This window comes from Oenanthe melanoleuca, chromosome 5 (assembly GCF_029582105.1).
Source record: "Oenanthe melanoleuca isolate GR-GAL-2019-014 chromosome 5, OMel1.0, whole genome shotgun sequence".
NCBI lineage: Eukaryota > Metazoa > Chordata > Aves > Passeriformes > Muscicapidae > Oenanthe > Oenanthe melanoleuca.
Genome location: NC_079339.1, coordinates 19,154,930 through 19,176,374, shown reverse-complemented (window position 1 = coordinate 19,176,374; position 21,445 = coordinate 19,154,930). Strand labels below are relative to the sequence as shown.

The 21,445-nt window shown below is 43.7% G+C and overlaps 1 protein-coding gene across 2 annotated transcripts in view; it reads right to left on the bottom strand.

Moving 5' to 3' along the window:
- LDLRAD3 (low density lipoprotein receptor class A domain containing 3) overlaps positions 1-7,601 on the bottom strand; it is a 102,430-nt gene extending 94,829 nt beyond the window's left edge. For both annotated transcript variants that reach the window (XM_056493674.1, XM_056493675.1), the window contains exon 1: positions 7,503-7,601. In XM_056493674.1, the coding sequence (XP_056349649.1) occupies positions 7,503-7,536 (34 nt within the window). In that variant the 5' untranslated portion in view covers positions 7,537-7,601. The remainder of the gene's footprint in view (positions 1-7,502) is intronic.
- Positions 7,602-21,445: the final 13,844 nt, after the last annotated feature.

Sequence of the window (21,445 nt, the reverse complement as noted above, 5' to 3'; positions counted from 1 at the left end):
CAGCAGCCTTGGAACTCCAAAGTGCAAGCTCAAGTGTTACCTTCTGTAGCCATGTGCGAGCAATGACCCCACTCCCTGCCAAGCAGCCACTATTTAACAGGTTCAACACAGTCTGAACCACGGGTTACCTGTGCAGAGCACCCCAGACAAGCAACAAGAACAGCAACAACCCTTCAAGTTGTCAACCCTTGCCCTGCCTCACAAAAGGGAGAGGAAGTGCAACTTGACAAATGCATGGATTTTCACTAGTATCTCAATTTGTGTGTCTCTATCATGCTTCACATCTTTGTACATCTAACACTCCTGTGCTCAAGGAATCTTAATGCCTTTATGCTAACAACAACAAAAAGAATGAAAAAAACCAGGAATACTTGACTAAAAATTATCATATCAAGAAAAATCTACTTACCGTATATCAAATCCATACCAGGCAAGGCAGAACATGTCTTAAAGGTAAAAACCCACTATTTTTAACTGTAAAACCATATGCCTGATATTTGTGGCATATAGCTCTCGACTAAAAACTAGGGTAGCACTAGAGAAAACATCAGAGAAAGATGGGAAGAGAACTGGTGTCCAAAAAAAAAAAAATGTTTGAACAGGTAAAAGGGGAGAGAGTACAGTAAGGAAAGAATTCTATCTTGCCCAAAGTCATACTGCTGATCAGCAACACACCCTGGAGTAGATCCTGCAGCACTAAGACCCTGAACAGCTTTGCCCAGAAGAATACAAGTCTTCAGTTGACACAGAGACATATGGCTGGCAATGGTGTGCTGTCTGGAACTATAAGCATCATCTGACTCATTAACAATTGAAGTGATAAATTCATCCAAAATACATAAAGCAAGAGAAATTACTCCAAGCAACTAAAGAATCTGAGCACAAAGTGATATTAGTAGCCAGAATTCACATTTTAATTTTTAATGGAAACATAACCTACTTGCTGCAGTAACAGTATTACATTTTATCAAAATAGAGATAAATCCTCATAGGAAAAGGTTACCTAAAATCGAACTTTTCATCCAACAAACCTAACAGTTTCAAAATAGACCAACATAGGGCTACCTCATGTGATGTAACTGGTTTCCATCTAAAACTTCCAATAAGAGAACCCTGAACCAGCAATCTCGCCCATCACATTCCCTAGGAACCATCTGGAACCTGTCTAAGTAGATGAAAGACAATAACACCAGAGACCCAAAGCAAGGTGTGGCACTTAGGGATTTCTCCTTTAATTTAAAAGGAAAAAACTAATCAGAATCCCTACTAGAGAACAAAAATAGCACTAAAACCTGAAAATTTGTATTTTTGCATCTATTGAAACAACCTATTTCATAACACAACAGCATACTTCAACCATATTCAACTTACATGCTTCTCAATCTTTAATAAATTAAGTCTCACAGCCTCCTTGAGAGACACCAAAACCATTCAAAAATGCAAATCTTTTGGCTAAGAGGACATAGTATCAGGATCCCAGATTTCATTATCTCCCAATCTTAAATGATCCCAGATTTTAGAAGAGTTTCACAGCCACATCACCTTCCATTCATGATCTCAGCTCCCTGTTCCCTCTGACATGTGACACAGCAACTTACTCAACCATTTACACACTGACAAAGAGCAGCTTTGCTTGATATGTTTTAATTGTGACAAGTTCACAGCTGTCTAGCCCATGGCTGGAAGAAGGCTTAAGGAACACAGAGGAAAAAGTTAGCAGCCACCTCCATTTTCATTTTGTTCATCTGGGCCCTTTTGAATATCCACCCACATGATTCCCCAATCCTTTAACACATTTCTCACACTAACAGGAGCTACCTATTATTTCTCTTCAACTTTCAAAGAGTACACATTTCTATAAGCTGTAAGTAAAATAAGTATGCAATTTCACAAGTTTCTCTGCAACCAAGAAGTGGGTGAGGATCTGCATAAACAACCGAGAACAAGGAGAGACCAATGGCTCCATTTAGAAATCTCATTGCTTCAGCATTTCCCATGTGCAACTTAAAACACACACACACACACACACACCAAGCCACCTACTACTACACCATCTTCTCCCCTCCTGACAGACAGCACTGCATGGAAGGCAAGGTTGGCCTAAAATGCCTTTTAGTCTGACAGTACTAGCACAAGAGGCTGCATGAAAAAAACTAAACATCTGATCAAGTTACTGCAGCTTACAAGATTCTACATGTCAGATAATCCAGTATCTGGACACACACACAGAGTCCATGCAAATGCAAAACTCCACTGATCATATAAGTCAAAAGTTTCACTATCAGAGATAACTAATTTAGACAAATGCTTTCTGCCATGGTGTTTTGTTTGCTTGCTTTTCTTAAGCTATTTGTTTAATTTTCATTCTTTGTTGTTGTTTTTTTTATTTCTTAACATATATGAGCTCCCCTTCAAAAACTCTATAGCAGTCAGTAAATGTATGATAAACTGATTATCCTAATGGCTGACTGTACAATTACCTCCAGCCATGATCTATTTACATTTCAAGCAAAGGGCAACCTGTCATTCTGTGTTTCACTTGACAGCTACCTTAAACTACGTAATTAAAACTGTTTTCACTTGAACTATTCCATTCTGCATCTTAGACATAGTCCATTACGAGGTCCTGCCAGAGCAGAAGAATTATGTTTTAATACTTGAAAAAACAAAAATGCCAAAACCCTACTATTGAGACCCAAGATCTTTCTCCTTCCTCATCTTCAAAACCTGCCAACTGATAATGAAGCTGTTTTCAAATTCAGACCCTGAAAATGCCAGTTGAAATAGTTATCACAGAATGCCTTGTACCAAAGGTAGAATATCCACAGCTCCAGTCTGCAGTAGGCAGGACAACTGAACAGCCTACAAGGCTTTCTAGCAGCTCATAAAATTCATCAGCCTCCACAACAGACAAGAGACTGAAATGGAGAGCACTGCTACCATCAGAGCAGATCTCACGCTACAGATTAGTCAGGCTACTCCATTATTGCATTTCTGCTCACACGGACAGAGAGTAACCACAGAACAGGATATATGACAGACAGTACTCTGGTAAAATGTACCAGCCTGGAAAAATAAATTAAAATTTAAAAAACATAAATAACACAAACAAAAACACAAACAAATTCTTTACCCAGGTGAGAAATTAATTTCTAATTAGGCCTTCTCACACAGCCCTGAAACACAGAGATGCTTTGAATCTCAGTTCAATTCATCACTGCTACTTAACAAATGAACATATCCCTGTTACAGTCTTCCAGATTTATAGCAAAGGGAGCCATTTTATTCCTCACCCAGTAGATAATCACAAATGAAAGCAGGATGCAGGTTCCTGTTGTCACAATAAAAATATTACAGTATCACTAGGAAACTTTTTCCTCTAAAGAAGTATGGAGCTTGCTGGTCTGTGTATCAGGCACTACAGACTGACTGCATGCTTGTAACAATTTATTTCACATTTGTGCGAAAGGTGCATTTTTACTACCTATTTTCTTTATAATAATCTCCACTTCCTATCACAACATGTGACTGCAACATTGCAGTCATGCTTCCATCCCCTCAACCTGGCAACTGGTGACACTCTGCAGCAACTATCCCAAGCGAGATGGGATGGCTGAAAGCTCCTGGACCCTGCAACTCCCCACATTCAGTAAGTAAGAGAAATCTGTTTAAATCTAGCCAAGGCCACACTCCCACCAAGTCATCCTCTGCTTATTTCTGTCCCTGCAACAAAAATGTACTTGCAAGAGTAAAGTCTGACAACAGCCTCAAACATCAAAATGTCCAACATTCAAGACAACTTGTGCGTGGGCACAGGCTCCTGTGAGAAATCCCACATCCTCCTCAGCATGGCTGTGGAGCTTTGCATTACAGTGACTACTCCTGGCTGCTCTCATTCTGACCACAGGCAGACTCACATCTTCAGAAAACATCCAGTGTTTGTTATTTATTACTGTCCCAAGCAGGAAGTTTCTTGACTTGCCAACTGTAGGAATCCTTCTCCATCACTCCCACACTGATGTGCTACCCATGCCCACAGCTGGCTTACGTACCAAGAAATGCAAACACTGGTTATGAAGCACTAGACTCAGTTTAAGAGCTTTTAAGAGGACTGCCTGAAAAATACAAAACAGACCTACTGAATACACAATACAGACATGAGTCTTCAAGTAGAGAGTGATTTTCTTCTCTCCCTGCTTATCCAACAGTAGAGACCAGTACTCAGCAGTGCTGATTACTCCTGCTATGCAGTACCTAAGGTTTTCAGCAAAGAAATTCCACTATTAGCAATACCTCTGAATGTCAGCACAAATGGAGACCCATGTAAGGAAATAATGGCTATTTCCTTAACACCATGTAGAAGTTTTAAGTTAGCAGATATTACACAATGCAGGCTAATGTGGTAACTATTCAAATAGCTCCTACCCCTGCTTGATTTTAGGGATGTTCTGGTTTTTTGCAAGCTTTTGAGGTGAAGCTGCAAAATGTAATGAAAGCATGTGTGACTCTTCATGTTTATGCTATCTGTGGAATGGGTCTTGATTCTAACAATATTAGACCAAAAGACTGGAGGGAATAACACACAGAAGCCTCCCCTTAATACAGAACAATCTTAAGTATATCTTAAGAGGCATAACATCTACATTATATATTTGACTTATGCATCAGAAAGGTCCTTATACTGTACTGTGACACCTGGGGATGATACTCAGAAATTCCAGCTGTGCATTGCATTTTGATTCTCCAGTCAGTTTAAGATTAATGTTTTAAAACCTTCTTCAGTTAAAACAGAAAGGTCTGTAATTGTCAGAAAAAACAATGTCCCTTTCCTGCTCACTTTGTAATCCTACTTTTAAAAGCAGTTAATTTACCTGAGTGCTTGTGACTCCTGCCATCATTTCTCTCCTTAATGGATGATAGAAAAAAAATGCTTGAAGAAAAAAAACCCACATCAATCTATGTTCAAAACACACTCAGTAGATTTAGGTTTCTTTGAATAAAAGAATTGTCTTGAATACACAGTACAGTGGCAGTCAGGATTACAGAACTCATTTTTTCTGTTAGGGACTGTTTACATTTTATTGGTTTTTCAGCTATAGCGCACTTGCAATTTTCTGAAACAATCCTTTCCAAAACTCACTGTAACTGTGTGTAGATCAGCTTGCATTACTTCATGCAAGCAGTAGAAGAAGATAAACATAGATGTCTGTTTGCTAACTAACAGACCTTCTTCTATATTAACTTAACCCAATAATGTTGTTACAGTCTGAGCTGAAAACAGGAATCCTTGCAGGACCCAACCTACATCCAGGAACTCCTGGGCTGACACTGAGCCAAAGTAAAGTTCTGGAAACTGGGTCACACTATGACATGTACAGGGCAGCAGGAGGGGGATCAGAGCTGAGCCTGACCTGCTGATACTGGCAAGAGCACGAGAGATGAAAGAAACTGGGTGTGCATGGTGTGTGAGCTGCCCAAGAGCTTGATGAGACTTGAAATGAGGTGGGGACTAGGAAAGGAAAGGAAGGCAATCAGGAAGCTCCTGTGCCAGGAACCGACGCTGAAACTTCAGATCAGTGGTCTCTTTCTGATCAATTACCAGTTAGTTACTGACTGAAATTAATCAGCCTGGTGTGAGCTCAAACTTGCATGTCATAACAAAGTAAAACCTTCCCCATGCAGATAGGCTCTTTCAGGATGAAAAGCACTATTTGATACAACTACAATATTATGAACAAAGGCAAAAATAAAAGATTAATTTTGCCTTTTAAATATTCACTGCCAATGCAAGTCAACAGTTACCTCTGCAGGCTAGCAGAACAACTGTTTAGACAGGGACACTATACGCTGTTTATCTTCTGTAAATTGAAATTCACCCCTGGAGTTTCAAGGTTTCCCATCTGTACCCAAAAAAAGATTCAATAGGAAAAGAAGCATTTATATTTTATATCAGGAATTACCAGAAGTAAAATTCAAAACAGAGTGAAGGCCAGGCAGAGACAAACTTATGCTCCCTGTGGGAATCCTGCAGGAGTGCCAAAATATACAGAGGAAGCAACATCTAAAAAACAAATCCCTGAAGACCCCCTACTTTATTTTTCAAAAGAAAAACAGAACACATGAAAAAATAGTTTCAGAAATTTCTTTGAATCTGCCCCAAAGTAAGCCAGAGCCTCTGGTTAAGTAACTGCAAGAATGTTGTGCAAGAATGGCAGTCAGCAGTCAAAAAGCTGAAGTACCAACTTCCACACAAGAAACAGGTCTTGGTCACTGCCCCCAAGCCAAGGTGGAGCAGAAACATGGGGTGTGGGTGGCTGGGAAACCTTCAGATGTAAAGATCAGTATCTTTTAGATGGGAACCCTCCTTGTTAATCTAAAGGGTGGTATTACAAGCAAATATATTCAACACATAGAAACATGTAACTTGCTGTGAATAATTAGAAGAACTTTTGGCAGCAGTAGAATGGAAATTAATAAGGAAGAATGCAACACAATTCAGATAAACAAACCTGAGCTTCGTCTAAAGTCTCCCGAACATGGAACGGCGGAAATAGTTCTGCAAAGACACCTAAACCTCCAAAGACTTATGAACGCCACAGTCAAAGCTTGCAGTTGTGTAATTTCAAAACAGTGCAAGTCCTGTAACTCTTCTCCTTCCTACCCATCTACAACAAACTCGAACATTTACCACGGAAGCCGTGAAACTTACAAGTTCTTCGTGACAACAAATACTCTTGAAATAGAAGAGAAGAAAATAATTTGAGCTTGATAATCTGAGTTTTACACACTGTGTGTCATCACTTCATCGCCAAGGCGTGATTCGGAAACAGACACAGCAGCATGCAGCCAGGCTACTTACACTGTCTGGAAAAGAGCCCGCTAAGATCATGTTGCAGAAATAATTCACACCTGCAGCAAAGCTGCACAAAACATCATCAACTTGCCAATTTTGACAGGCATATGCCGACCGTGGCGGGGGAAAGTGTTCCTGTACAGATGAATGCGAACAAGAAGTATGAAATCCCCTTTCCGGACCCCAAGCAAAGCCGGGCGGGAGCCGAGCGCTCCACTCGGCCGTACCCGCCGCGGGCCCACCGGGGAAGGGTGGCCCGCACCCGCCGCGGCCTCGCCAAGCACACGGGCCCGCCCGGGATGCACCAGCGGAGCCGCGGCCCCTTCGACGCCCGGTCCGGCCCAAGGGCGCCCGAGCGCAGCGCCCGGTTCGGCCCGGCGCCGCCGCCCGCTCCGCGGGGCCGGGAGCACCGAGCACGCCCCGAGGGGCGGAGGGGCCGAGACGCGCACGCCGCGCCCCCGCCGCGGGCAGCCCGGGAGGGCAGAGCGGCCGGAGCGGCCCGGGGAGGGGCGGCGGCGGCGCCCCCGGCCCGCCCGAGCCGCCCGGGAGGCGGGGGCGGCGGGGAGGCCCCGGCGCCCTCCCCCGCCGAGCGGAGCCGCCCCCTCGCTGCCGGGCAGCGCCCCGGGGCACCGCCCCCGCCCGCACTCACCCGCCGAGCCCAGCAGCAGCCACAGCAGCCACATGGCCCCGCGCCGGCCGCCCCGCAAACTTGGGGGCTGCTCCGCCAGCGCGGCCCGACGGAGCCTGCGGCGGGGAGCGGCGGTGCGGGCCGGCCGGGGGAGGGCCCGGGGGTGGTGCCGCCGCCGCCCCGCCCCGCTGCGCGGCCGTGCCCACCCGCCGCTGCCGCCGCCGCCGCCGCTGCCGTCCCGGCCGAGGGGCCGCCTCAGCCTGCTCTCCCCTGCTGCCCGTCGGACGCGTTTGGCGTTGGCTTTAGAGTGTCTCACAGCAAACTCTCCGCTCGCCGTGCAGCGGCGGACAGGAGCCCTGTAGGAGCACCTGAAAGAGTTTGGGTCAGAGCTGCACCCCTGCGGAGACGCAGGGGCATGAATGCTCGCTCAACACCTCCTGCAATGACAATGGGGTGTACTGCTTTCAATAAGCTCCCATTACATCTTCTGATGCATGCTCCTCTAAACTCCGTTCCCTAACTAGAAGACGAGGTATTTCCATAGCCAGTCAGTCAGAATCACATTGGAAAAGCTGAGATCATCAACTTATAACCAAACTCCACCTTGCCAACTAGACCTTGGCGCTGAGTGCCACGTTCTGTCTTTTCTTAAACATTTCCAGGGACAGTGACTCCACCAGCTCCCTGGGCAGTCCATTCCAACATCTTGTCACCCTTTCTGTGAAGAAATTCCTAATACCCAACCTAAACCTCCCCTGGCTCAGTTCAGGACTGTGTCCTCTCATCCTGTTACTGGTTAGCTGGGAGAAGAGGCCAACCCCCACCTGGCAACTTTCAGGCAGTTGTAGAGAGTGGTCAATTCTCCCTTGACCTTCCTTTTCTCCAGGCTACAAATCCCAGCTCTGTCAGCCACTCCTCACAAGGCTCGTGCTCCAGAGCCTTCCCCAGCTCTGTTGCCCTTCTCTGGACACACCAGTACCTCGATGTCCTTCCTGAATTGAGAGGCCCAGAACTGGACACACAGTACTCGAAGTCTGGCCTCACCAGTGCCCAGTTCAGGGGGAAGTGCCAAGTACAGAGGGAAATCAGAGCCAGCCTGTGGGGTTTACTATTCTAGTAAAGCTCTGAAACACAGCATTTGGGACATTTATGTTGCATCTTCAATCTAGGGGCCCAATCCTGACCCTACTGGGCTTCAGTGGGAGCAGGAGTGGGCCTTGTTTTAAGGAACAACATTTTTCAATATATGGAGACCAGGAAGAAGCCCACACTACCGTGTGCTATTCTGCTTTCATGCAAAAATCATGGGCAGTTCATTAAGTGGCACCTTTTGGTTGTAAAATATTCCCCTGTGTGTGTGTGTCAAGTACATAAGTAGATCTGCATGTGTATAGAAAGAAGTTTAACTCTCTAAAAAGCATGCAGCATGTATTTAAGAGCTGAAGAGGAAGGCTTAATGCAGAAGGTATTTTAGCTAAGAATTAAAGCCAGTTTATAGCAGTAAAGAGCTGCCAAATGATTTCTAAAACTGAGCTCAGCTAATCTGCACAATAATATTTCAAGCAGAATTCTTACTATTCATGTTCAACATACTCAGAGTAGCTTGTGAAGATTGACTGATAAGGATTTCACAGCATTTGCAATGATGAATTTAATTTTTTATTTAAAATAAAGCTTTTACTTGAATACTTAGACGTAGCTTCTGTTAGTTTTTCAGCTGTATATTAACCACTGATAGCTAATTCCCACAAAGAAGTCAGCTTGGAAGGGGGTCTGAGAAGGAGGAGTGGTTTCTGACTCCTGAGGGATGTGGCTGTGGGAATTTCCTCTGCCTGCTAGGGCACCAATCTCCAGCTGCTGCCCTCCCTTCCTGGGGTCCCAGTGTGACACCCCAGCGTGATTATCTCACCACCTGGTGGGCTCCAGCCAACTCACCCTGACTGCATGCAGCAATTGGGGTGCAGAGGCAAAGCAAGGTGGATGGGAGCCTCCTTAGCAGTTCCCAAAAAGCAGGATCTTCTAGTTTGCTGACAGATTAAGTGGGAAGCTCTTTGTCTGTAAAAGCATTTTGTACACCTCAGTTTCTTAGCCAGCACAGAATAAAAGGTCCAGTGTGATTCCTCATTACCTTTTGGATGTTGGGTTACGTGATTAAAAGTGTAATCCCTGTTAACACAAAGATGCAGGGAGAGCAAAGACAGGCAGAGAAACCTCAGTAACTTCATCAGGGAAAATGGACTGCACAACACTGGCTGCTCCCAAGCACATCAGATTAAACCTTGGCAGCTGATGTGAAGTCTGCCAAGAAACTGTCTCCCAGATGCCTTGCAAACTAAAGGTGATTATTGCCTATGGTATAGAACACATGAAGAGATGCAATGGGAACAGCATTTTGGGAACCTGCAAGACTTACCACACAATGTTTAGGGCAAAGAACACAGGAAGGGAGAAGGAAATCTATGAGGTGGATTGAGGAGGAAGAAATGTGTGAAAATAAAGGAAAAACCGGATGAAAGGGGCTGGCCAGATCTAGCTGAGCCCTGTGTTTGATCACCACAGCCTATCCTATATTCTAATTAAATCCTGTTTCTAGCTACCTTACATGTATCCTTACACACTATCACTTCTGAGGGGATATGTGTGAACACTAACCTCAAACAGCCAACAAACAATGAGTATGTGTAAGTGAATAGGACTGCAGGCCTCAGGTCAACAATTCACACTCAGATTATCCTCACATGAACTGCCTTCTCCCCTCTCACCAGGGGAGATTTCTGGGTTTGTCTCTCAAAACAAGATGTGATCCCAGCTCTGCTGCAGACTTTGTGTGGCCTCAAGCAAGTCACTCTTGTCAACCCATGTTTTGACTCTCGATGAAACTACACCACAAAGATAAAGGATAAATAAATAATTTCAGGTTGCTCAGAATGTGGTTGCTACCAGTAATGCAGGGTACCAGCCTATTATCAGGACAAACAAAGAATATACTCCAAAAAAGAGATTAGCTTAATAGTAAATTATGCTGAAGTAATGACAAGTTGTCATAGGATCCATTACAAGAAAGCCACATTTTTTTTAGCTTTGTGCACTGTGGTTAAAGGCTAGAAAGGGAAATTTTCTTCAGATAAGCTCATCACAGAAGGCTATTGGTATTCCTACAAGATCACAGAATTACAGGATCACAACATGGGTAAGGTTTGGAAGGACCACTGGTGGCACCATGCAGTCCAAATTCTCTGTTCAAGTAGGATTTCCCTAGAACACATCACTTAGGGTTGTATCCAGACAGCTTTTGAATCTCTGCCATGAGAGATTCCAGAACTTCTCTGGGAAATCTGTTCCAGTACTCAGACACCCACAGAGTAAAATTCTTCCATATATTCGGGTGGAATTTGCAGTGCAGCAGATTCTGCTTGTTGCCTCTCATGCCAATGCTTGGAGCCAGCAAGAAGAGCCTGGCTCCATTCTCTTGGCAACCCCCTTCAGATACCTAAGTACAGATACATTGATGAAAAACCCTCTCAGCCTTCTCCAGGTTGAACAGTTTCCTTTTCCAACCCTTGTAAGAGAGATGCTCCAGTCCCCAGATCATCCTTGTAGCCCTCCACTGGACCTGCTCAAGATGCTCCATGGCCCTCTTGTACTGTGGAGCCCAGACTGGACCCAGCTCTCCAGATGTGGCAGCAGCAAGCCTGAGTATAAAATTGTTCTTTTTTTAGGTTTTGCAGGCCATGGAGTGTCTCCAATTCACATTGGCATACCTGCCAGCTCTTATCAAGGGGGACAAATTATTATTCCTAAATACATTGCAAGGGATCTGGATCCCCAAGAGAACCTGACCTCTCTAGGAAGTATCAATGCTCAGCATGTTGTAAGCTGAAGCTCAAATTTTCATTTATCATTTCTAATCAGCTCAGTATACAACACATATTTAATTTCACAATCATTATAAAGTAGAAGTTGATTTTTTAGGGAGTTGACGTTGGTTTGAGGCAAAAGAGCAAAATGCAATGTCTCTAAGTGCAATCTAAATTTGCTGACTTCAATCTGTAAATAGGGCTCTGATCAAAATTAATACTAGTAATTTATATGTGTCATGCCCAGTGACAGGATTGATAATGATGAAAAGTCAAGACTGTTGTAATTAAGGATAAAAATTTATAATAATATATTGCAATATTTTGTATATGACAGAACTGACACTTAGCAAGTCTGGGAGTTTGAAGCTGTGGTTAGCAACAGCTTTTTGAAGGATTCAATATAATAATAATCAAATTTTTAACACACTGCAGCAAAATGATAAATGTAGATCCAAATATATTTATGAATTTGTCATCAGCATTAACATCTATCAGGTTAAACAGGTATATTAGCATATCAGCCCATATCCATCTATCCATTAGAATTCATCTTCATTAGGGCTTTGTAATGTCCTGATCTCTAGTCTCTTGGCAGTTGAAGCAATATTCTCTCTGCAAAACAGGGTTGGAGATAAGTTTTTAAAGGAGTCATTCCAGCTATTTGCATTCTCTGAAATGACTGATTTTCTTCTCTCATCTTGACATGTGAAGGGTATGAACTGTGTGGGTGGACGTGGCCTCATCACTGTGCCAGTTTAAAACATAAGGATCAAATCAAAAGCAAGGGACAGTGCTCAGACATGTGCAGTTACATTGGCAGCCTTCTCAAAGAAAGCAAGTTGAACTAGGATGGAGCTCAAAGAGTGAGTGAGAGAAGCCTCTCCTGCCCCCTGCATACCATGGGCTCCAGAGCCTGCAGAGACAGGAAGCACCTGAATACACTCATGCATCTTCCCTTGAGCTCCAGCAGTGCCAGGCTTGAATTCAGGGATCCACCCAACCTCCCTGGCCTGCCTCTGTGCTCCCAGGAGCACACTCTCACAGCTTCCTCAGGCATGCAAATGGTTAGTTCTAGGACTGGTCTCTAGAGATGTGAGCTACTCCATACTTTGTGTGCACTAAAGGGGTTTAATGAGCCTCCAGAAAGAGGATGTTATGATGGACCAAACCTGGGATGTTCTGCTGGTATGAATGAGGCTATCTTAAGTGTGGAACCCTCTTCCTCCTCTCCTGACAGGCTCTGGGATCAGCAAGTTAGAGACTCATAGCTCTCTTTTCTGCTCTAGTGCTATGAAAAGAGGAGGTCCCAAAGCTTTGGCCCATTCATTTTCATTTCCTTCTTTGCCCAGTCTGCAAAGGGCCCTCTGCTGCACAGCTCCTGTTTGGCCTGAGCTGCAGCTCTAACAACACTCCCTGTTTGGGACTCGGAAAACAGAGATGAAAAGTCTTGTGAGGTCAATTTGTCCATAACCTGGGCAAGTAGGACTGATAGTGCAATGCTTTTGGTCTTGAGCTGTCCCACACTGCCAAAGCCATGGTGGGAGGATGAATGCCTTGGCAGCAGCAGCATTTCCTGACAGCAGGGCAAGGGGCTTAGCTCACGACTCTGCCTACTGTGATGGCAATTTGGGAGTATTACTGGGTGATGTCTCTGTGTTCCCTGATATCACAAAAGGTGCAGGATCTCACCCCTAATTTTTCTCACTCAGATGGCACACAGCTGTTTTTCCTCATCCTTGTTTCGCTCTGAGCTATGTTAAATTTCAGTTGGGTCAGTTTCAGAGCACTTTTCCCTCTTCCAGCCACCTCCCCACACACACCTCCCCATACTTGCCAGCACCAGTCTATTTATACTATTCTACATCGCTTGCTTAAGCCAAGTAAATTCCCAGTTCCAGCTATTCTGATACAAAGGACAGTGTTCCAAATCAGAAATGCTGGTGGAAAGTTCTGATAGCTGTTTCATCTTTTAATCCTATTCTGTGGAGTGACAGGAGGCTACACTTGCAGAATCAATTGCCAAAGAAAAACATTTTCCAAAATATTGTATCCTTTCTGTTTTACCTGTTGTGCAGTTTTGGATGAGGTGGAGGTGATTTTCTTCACAGTGATAGCATGGGTTTATGTCTGGGATTTGTGCTGAAAACATTGATAACAAAGAGAGATGTTTTTGTTATTGCTGAGAAGTGCTTGCACAGTGTCAAGGTCTTTTCTGCTTATTCTATTGCCCCACCAGCAAGGAGGCTGAGGTTGCTCAGCTGGAACAGCTGACCCCAGCTGACACAGGGTAGCCCAGACCATATGACATCATGCTGAGCATAAAAAGCTGGATGGAAGGGGGACATTCAGAGTGATGGCATTTTTCTTCTCAAGTCACCATTACATGTGAGGGGGCCCTGCTCTTCTGGGGATGGCTGAACTCCTGCCTGCTCTTGGGAAGTGATGGATAAAATCCTTATTTCGCTTTGCTCATGAGCATGGCTTTTGCTTTCCCTATTGAACTGTCTGTGTCTCAACCCATGAGTTTTCCCACTTTTACTCTTCTGATTCTTTCCCCCATCCCACTAGAGGGAATGGAGTGAGTGGCTGTGTGGGGCTTGGCTGTTGTCACCTATTTATAGATGTGGAGATGAATTAGGAAGTTCTATAGTTACAGTTCTCTAGCTACAAAGCCAGACATAGTTCTTGTTTACAAGCTCCTCACCCCCCACCTCTCACCCACTCAGGTCACAGCTGTGTTATACCTGATCTTCTGAGTACTTGTGTTTTCTGGAGGGACTCATTAAAAATCCATTGCATTTAAGGGGGAAATGGCTGGGTTTAATTCAAAATGCAAGTTTTATTCATTACCTAAAATATCAATATTTTTAGCCGATGATTTTGAAAGAAGTAATCATAGACAGCATGTAGAACAGCAAGATGATTATGCTGTTACCAAGTCATCCAATCGCCTCCTGGACAATCAGCATATCAATACTTTCCACTGAGGTAATGGCCAGCATGTGAAATTTCCAGGCTCCTTCCAGAATCTAAAGTAGATGAAGACAAGTAAACAGGGGGGATTATTTGACAGTAAAATAGCTAATCAATAGGTGAATGCCTGGATCAATACATATCCCCTAGTGGTCTAGCTCCAGCTGTCCCTTAAAGAAATTCTAACAAATTAATATATAAAAGTCAAATTTATTTGTCTAAATAATGAAAATTTAGACATTTGGATGACCTAAAACTACATTATGCATGTAAATCCCCTGCTAATGTAAAATGTTACACCTCCCATGGTGTCTATGTCATCTGAAGGTCTGAAAGTTTAACTCCTGCCTCTGGTTTAATGCCTATTTTAGAAGTAGAGTCTTGACTTTTGCTACATGTAAAAAAAAAAAAAAAATTAAAAATCACATAATGAAAGCTGCCTTTTAAGTGCATATGTGGGAATCTTTTTCTAAATATTTTCACAAAATATTTGGTGCTGTCTTGCACTGATGCCTTTGTATACAGGGTAGAGGAAATATAACCAGAAGCAGGCAAGTAATTAAAAACACAAGGTGGGAGGCAATGGAGTAGCCAGGATCCCAAAAACTTCATAGGAAAATAAGCCCTAAGCTAAAACTGAATTTTCTGAGTGCCAGATCTTAAATTAATTCTTTTGGAATTGAACCCTGAGGTTCTAAATCAGACTCCTTTAAAATGGTCTTGACCACAAAATTACTTTGTGATTAGGTAAGAGGTGAAGGGAGGAATGCATCTTATCTCTTCGAAGCTCTCCTGAAATACAGGGCAACAAGATGTCAGAAGAAGATAACCTACATGGTGTTTGCAGTTCCTAAGTGGGAACCTGGATGGTATTTGAAAAACTGTGAATTAAATAATTTTATGTTTGTTAACAAGGATAAATTGATTTTTTTTTTTTTTAACATTAAATGCGTGTTTAAAATGTTTTATTTTTAAATTATAATCTGGAATTTTGAGTTTGTCCAAAATTTAGTCTTTTCAGTGGCTAATGTTCCTCAAGCTGCTCACAGATAAAGTTCTCTTAAGCATTTTTAGGGTTCATCTGGCTTTTTAAATGTCTGCTTCAGGATGAGCTAAATCCCCAGAAATGCCTAGTTCTCTCAATTGAATGTGAAAAAGGCCCACAATGTCTGGTTCCAGTGGAAACAACTGCACTGGAAATGTCTGGAGCTTATACAGATGCAGAGCCAACACCCTGTGAGCTGCAGCCCTCCTGGGGCAAGAGGGGCTGCTTAAACTGGGGCTCAGATCCCTTCTCCCACCCCTGAGGTACAATCATTGTGAAGAAGTGTGCACCCTGGGAAGAACAGGAGGCTCAGCAGAAATTTATGACCCACACAGGAAATTGTCCAGGTTTCTCTAATTTTCTGAAGGATGAAAAACTCACTTCATTGCAAGAACCCCTTAATGAAATACAATTTTGTGTGCATTCCCTTTTTGGGAAAAAGGAAAACTTTAGTATATGCAGCATTCTCAGTGTGGTGGTTCTAGCAGCCCTGATTTGAGGAAAGTGCATCTTCCATTTCCCAGCTTCTGAACACTTGGATACTTCCTAACTGAGAAATATAATGGCTAAATCCTGTTTAATATATAAGATCCCAGCATAAACTTGTATGACCCAAGGTCTGATGCAGGGGTCAGAAATGCTGCATCTCTATTTCCTAGAGAGGAGCCTTTAGAGGAAGAGGAGCAACAGCTGAATGGATGTGTCCCACCAGCTCAGTCATCTCAGCTTGGCTGCACACAGTATAGCCACAGGTATGGGATGGATGAGAGAGTCAGAAGGGTAAAAGTGAGAAAATTTGTCTGTTGAGAAAAGGTTTGTATTTGTAAGGCAAAAGCCACGCACACAAGCAAAGCAAAGCAAGGAATTCACCACTTTCCATGGGCAGATGTTCAGCTGCCCCCAGGAAGGCAGGGCTGTGTCATGCATAACAGGAGCTAGGGAAGACAAACACCATCCCTCTGAATGTACCCCCTTCCTTCTACTTCCCCTTCTACTTTATGTGCTGAGTGTGAGGTGCTGTGGTCTGGAACATCCCTGTGGTCAGCTGTGTTGCCCTCAAGGCTCCTTGTGCCCTCCCAGACTCCTCACTGACGGGTGTGTGAGGAGCAGAAAAGGGCTCCTTGTAAACACTGCTCATCAGCAAGGAAAATATCCCTGTGTTGTCAACACTGTTTCCACCACAAATACAAACACAGCCCCATGCCAGCTACTCTGAAGAAAATTATCCCAGCCAAACCCAGGACAATAAGGGGTATGATTCTGTGATATTTTTATTAATGACTGTTTATTTGTGACTAATGCAGGGTGTTGGATGGGAATAAGACCCCAAGTTGCAATGGGGAGCTGCTCTTATTTTACACCAGAGAGCAATGGCATATTGAAACACTCACTTTGATGGTTTCCCTTGTCTGCAGGGAGTGCTCAGTAAAAGCTTTCTGCTATGTCTGGATCGACATAACTGGGATTGTTGGTCCCACATGAATTGAGCCAGGAAGTACTGCAGCACAGAGATGGTCCAGATAGGAAAACAAATGTCAGTGACAGACAAGATCTAATTTCAGCATTAGGCTAACGATGTGACTGATGCTGAGCCAGTAGAAAATTATTATGGCCTAGATTAGATTATGCATGCAATGTCAGAAGGGCCCTTCTCTACCCCTGCATGCATCCCTGCCCTTCCCCACAACTCTACAGAGAGCAGTCAGCCCCTTGCCTCTCTTCCATCACACTCTTGTTAATACAGGTAGATTAGAAAGCTGTATAAGCAATTACAAGCTCCATCATAATGTTCTATCACTCACTTTCCCTTTCACTCTCTCCTGAAATCTCATTAAAGAGAGAAAAAAATAAAAAAGAAAACTTGTCTGTATGGAAATCCAAAGTGACCTCTCTTATGCATTCATTGGTATTTGTTTCACCTGCCAGAAGCACAGAAGACTTTTCAGGTCCAGAAGCTGCTTGCAACATCAGCAGGGCCAAGAACAAAGTGAATTACTTTGCCACAAACCAGAATGGGAATTTGAGCCCTAGAAACTCCAGTCTCACCTGAAACCCTCCAGCCAGCAATTCCTGCTGGCACAGCATTGGCCAACAGGACGTCCCCAGCAAAAAAACCCTCTCCTCTTCTTCTCTGTCCAACAAAAAGAATAGTTTTGAGTTACAATAAAGGATAGTAATGTTTATGAAATGTTCTTTCCAGCCTTGCTGATGAGGAGAGAAGCCATCTTTTCTCATACTCCACTGTGCAAAGCCACACATCCACACGTGGTAACTTGAAGCTCATGTTACACAGGGGCATGGTGAGACACCCAGTCAAGGACTATCCAGCTGACTTCAAGAGACAATGAACAGACTTCATGGATGTAAGGAAACACCACAGAATCACTATCAGGGAAGCTGTTTCTATCATGTAGGCTTACAATCAAACCTCAGCACAAAAGGCTGGAGGAAAGATACCAGTCTAACAGCAGGTGTAGAAGATGTAGCAGAACACAGATCCCTGTTTCTCCACATGCAGCTGCATGACAATAGCAGCTGTGCAGAAAGAAAAGAAGCTGCAGGGGAGGGGTTTGGGTTTCCCCACTCAGCAGCAAATACTCAGATATCTGTGAACCTCCTTGCTTGGACTCAAGTGAATCTGAATCAGCTTTGCTGATCCAATTGTCTCATAGATGTGCATCAGACTTAAACTGAAAACAAAGTTTTCACTGGCTTGAAATTTCATATGAAACCAGTGCAAATCTGGATCTGAAAATAAAATGACCCTAAGTCAAAGTGTTTCATTTTTTAGAAGCTGGTGCTAATGCCCATGAAATAGCTTCATTACTCTTTGTGTTACACTTACAGTTTTCCATGAGATGTTGTACAAATCCTTAGCATGAGCTTGTCCTGTACTTAGATGGCCAGAAGGGTGATCAATTTATTTGGTAGCAGCTGAGTTTTTATTTAGTGTATTGTTAGAAGCCTTTCAATATTGAGAGCACTGTATAGGCATTCTTTTGGGTTAGCCTGTAAAAATTAAGTGATATACACAGCGGGTGCTTCCCTGAGCTTGCAGACATTGGCAGAAGTCAGGCCTGAGCAGAACTGTTTGAAATGCTGGTGTCTGAACTAGCTGGAATGGCATGAAAACAGGATTTATCTTTATTAACACTCTTTTCAAAATTTTATTTTTGAGTCAATCAATTATTTCCAAGTTTGACCTTTTTAATGGCTAAATTGTGACTCACACTGAGATTTAGGAAGTCAAATTAAGCTGGCCTGAAACAAGCTGAGAGGTGTAATTTAAAAGATAGCTATCCATACTCTTAATTTCTTCATGAAGAAAAAAAAAGAGCTCCAGCTTGTAAACACATTTGAGTATAAGTTTTTGTTCTGTACAGTACGCAAAGATTGTACAACATAGAAAATGGATAAGTAAAAGAAAAACTAATCAGGAGAATCCTATGGCAAGCAGAGCTGGAGTCTCTAAAAGAGCAGCACAAGTTGAATAAGTATTTCATCCAGACCAAGACAGATAATAGCAATAAGCATGAGCCTCTCATGGCAAATTTCCTGTCTTCATCTAAGGCAAGAAGACACAATTTTTTTCTTTTCTGTGCAGAGGAGGAAGGAGTTAATGAATTGATACCACATCAAGTCTGTTAAGATACTTGAAAGCAAATGGTAAGTAAACAGGAAGCCGGGCAACAGCAATGCTAAGAAACAGCTATTAACATCAGGCAACTTCTGTCTGGCATATTATTACAGATCTTGCATCAATCCAGTACCAAATAGAAGATGAACAGTTAAACCAAAGGTTAGAATCTGCCCTATTGTTCTGAAGCAGGAGACAGAATTCCCAGATCATCCATGTCAGAGATGTATGGCCTAAATGGAATGCAAAGACTTACCAAAGGCACTTAAGGGCTTCCCAGAAATCCTCTCAGGAAAGAGATACTCTCAAAAGATTGGAAAATGACATTTAAAATATTCTTTCTTGCAGCAGGTAGGATTGAAACAAACTTATTGCCCTTAACTCTTACTTCCTCCAGCTCCCTTTTGGCAGTAATATTGGGGAATTCTTCATGGCATCTGTGATTCCTATTTCGCAGTGTGTCTTCGTGAGTGTCATTGTAGGGAATCATTGAGGACTATCCCTATGGGAAACATCAGAGTAATGCAAGAGCAGACACACTTTTCCAGGTAAAAAAAAAGGGGGGGGAGTATTAAAAATAGACAATGAATCTTTGAACTCAATCTGCAGTCAGAAGAGAGAATGGGAACTTACACCAGGAATGGAAAAATTCACACTGCAAAAGCGGCCCAGAAAGTCTTTGTCTTAGCAGAGTGCTGGTGTGCTGGTATCCATTTGCAGTGTGAGTTGTTTGAGCTGACCAAGAAGGTATCCTATTCCATCCATGTTCCCTTTTGGAAGCCAACAGCATTTCATTGCTGTTGTTTCCCTACTACTCTTTACCTGTCTGGATAAGCTTCCCAGGGTGCTGCCCCTGTACTCAGCCCAAGGAAGACACCACCCATGACTGTGACCTCTGTGCAAGGTTGCTATAACATTGTTCCTTCAAGTGTGGTGCAGCACCTGGCTACTTGCCTTAGCTGATGAGACAACCCTCCTGTTTTTTTGGGGAGGCAGGCAGCTGATGCACTCAGGCAGTGTTCAGCATGAGTCTCTACCAGCATGACAGAGACCAGTCATTCCCTATGGAAGGATCCTGGGGCAGAGGCTCTGGGAAGCCCCCAGGCTCTAGTTTTTCTAGCCTGAGCAAAGTACATTCAGGGCTTCTTCCCCTTCAGCATTTCCAGAATAGAAGCATAGACTGGTGCCTGGTGTTAGCTTGCCAGGGCTTCATGCCCCACCAGGGGACCATCAGATGGGACTGGATTTCACAGATTAGAGGCTCCATCCCTGGCCACCCCATCCATGCTGTGGTTGGCAGTGCATAGCAGCCTGGCACACACCAGCTGGATTCTGTCCTGTGCTTATACATTAAGAGTGCCATAATGTGGGGTGGCTGCTGCCAAGCCAAACAAGCTCGTGGCCTGCTGCCTGCTCCCTGCACTGCCACAGCCCACTAACAACGTGTCATGGGAGCAATGAAGTGCCCCTGTCCATGCCTGGGTCATCTGAGGCTTTTTCTTCTGAGGCAGCATTTGCTGGGAGAGGGGAAGGGTGCAAGGAGGGGAAGCAAGGGCTGGGGTGCCCCCCCAGTCCTGCTGGGCCCCGTGGCAGTGTCACTGTGGGCAGTGGGCAGGGAGGAGAAGCTGGCAGCAGGCATCAGACCTGCTGCACTCTGTCTCAGAGGATTTAAATCCTGCCCTTAGTCCCCTTCTCCACCTGATGCAACTACATACAAATCACTGCCAGTCCTCCTCTAACAGGCATTATATTATTATAGGCATTTATCTAAGGCACCTGGGACCTAGACACTGTAATTAGAGAGCAGTTAAGGTCAGACAAGTGATAAGTTGACAGTAGTCTCTGACTCAGCTTACATGCCTTGTTTATCTTCACTCAAAACCATTGTTTGCTGACAGTCTTGACCATGTGAGTGTTCGGCCCTGAAATCTTGCAGAAAATTACCAAAGTTGAGGAGTGAGTTACTGTCTCCCCAGATGGCATCGAGCTCTCCTATGTGTGTTAGTCATCTCCCATGATGTCCTGTGCCTGCACGCACATGGATTAGTGAAAATAAATGGCCATGGCAGGGAGGAAAAGACTTTCTTTGATTTCATATCTCATCCATGGTAATTATTTCCTTTTCAACTTAATGCTCCTCTTTTCATCTCCTTCCTTTTTCCCTATCAGCCTTTTCCAGTAAACAAGAGAGCATGCAAGGTTAGCTGAGATTTTTGTTTTTTTACTGTGTGAAGGGCACATCAGCACATTAACTTACTGGACATGTAGCATCTGTAGCTGCTCAGAGCACTGCATCCACAGCACCAACAGCAGGCAACCCAGTGTGCTCTTCAGCAAAAGCACTGTCCTCCAGTGCCCAGGGGAGACAGTCCAAAACATTATGCACAGGATCAGGACGACTGTAAAAGTTGTTTTTGCTTTTAAAATATGCAAGGCTTCAAGTAAAGGA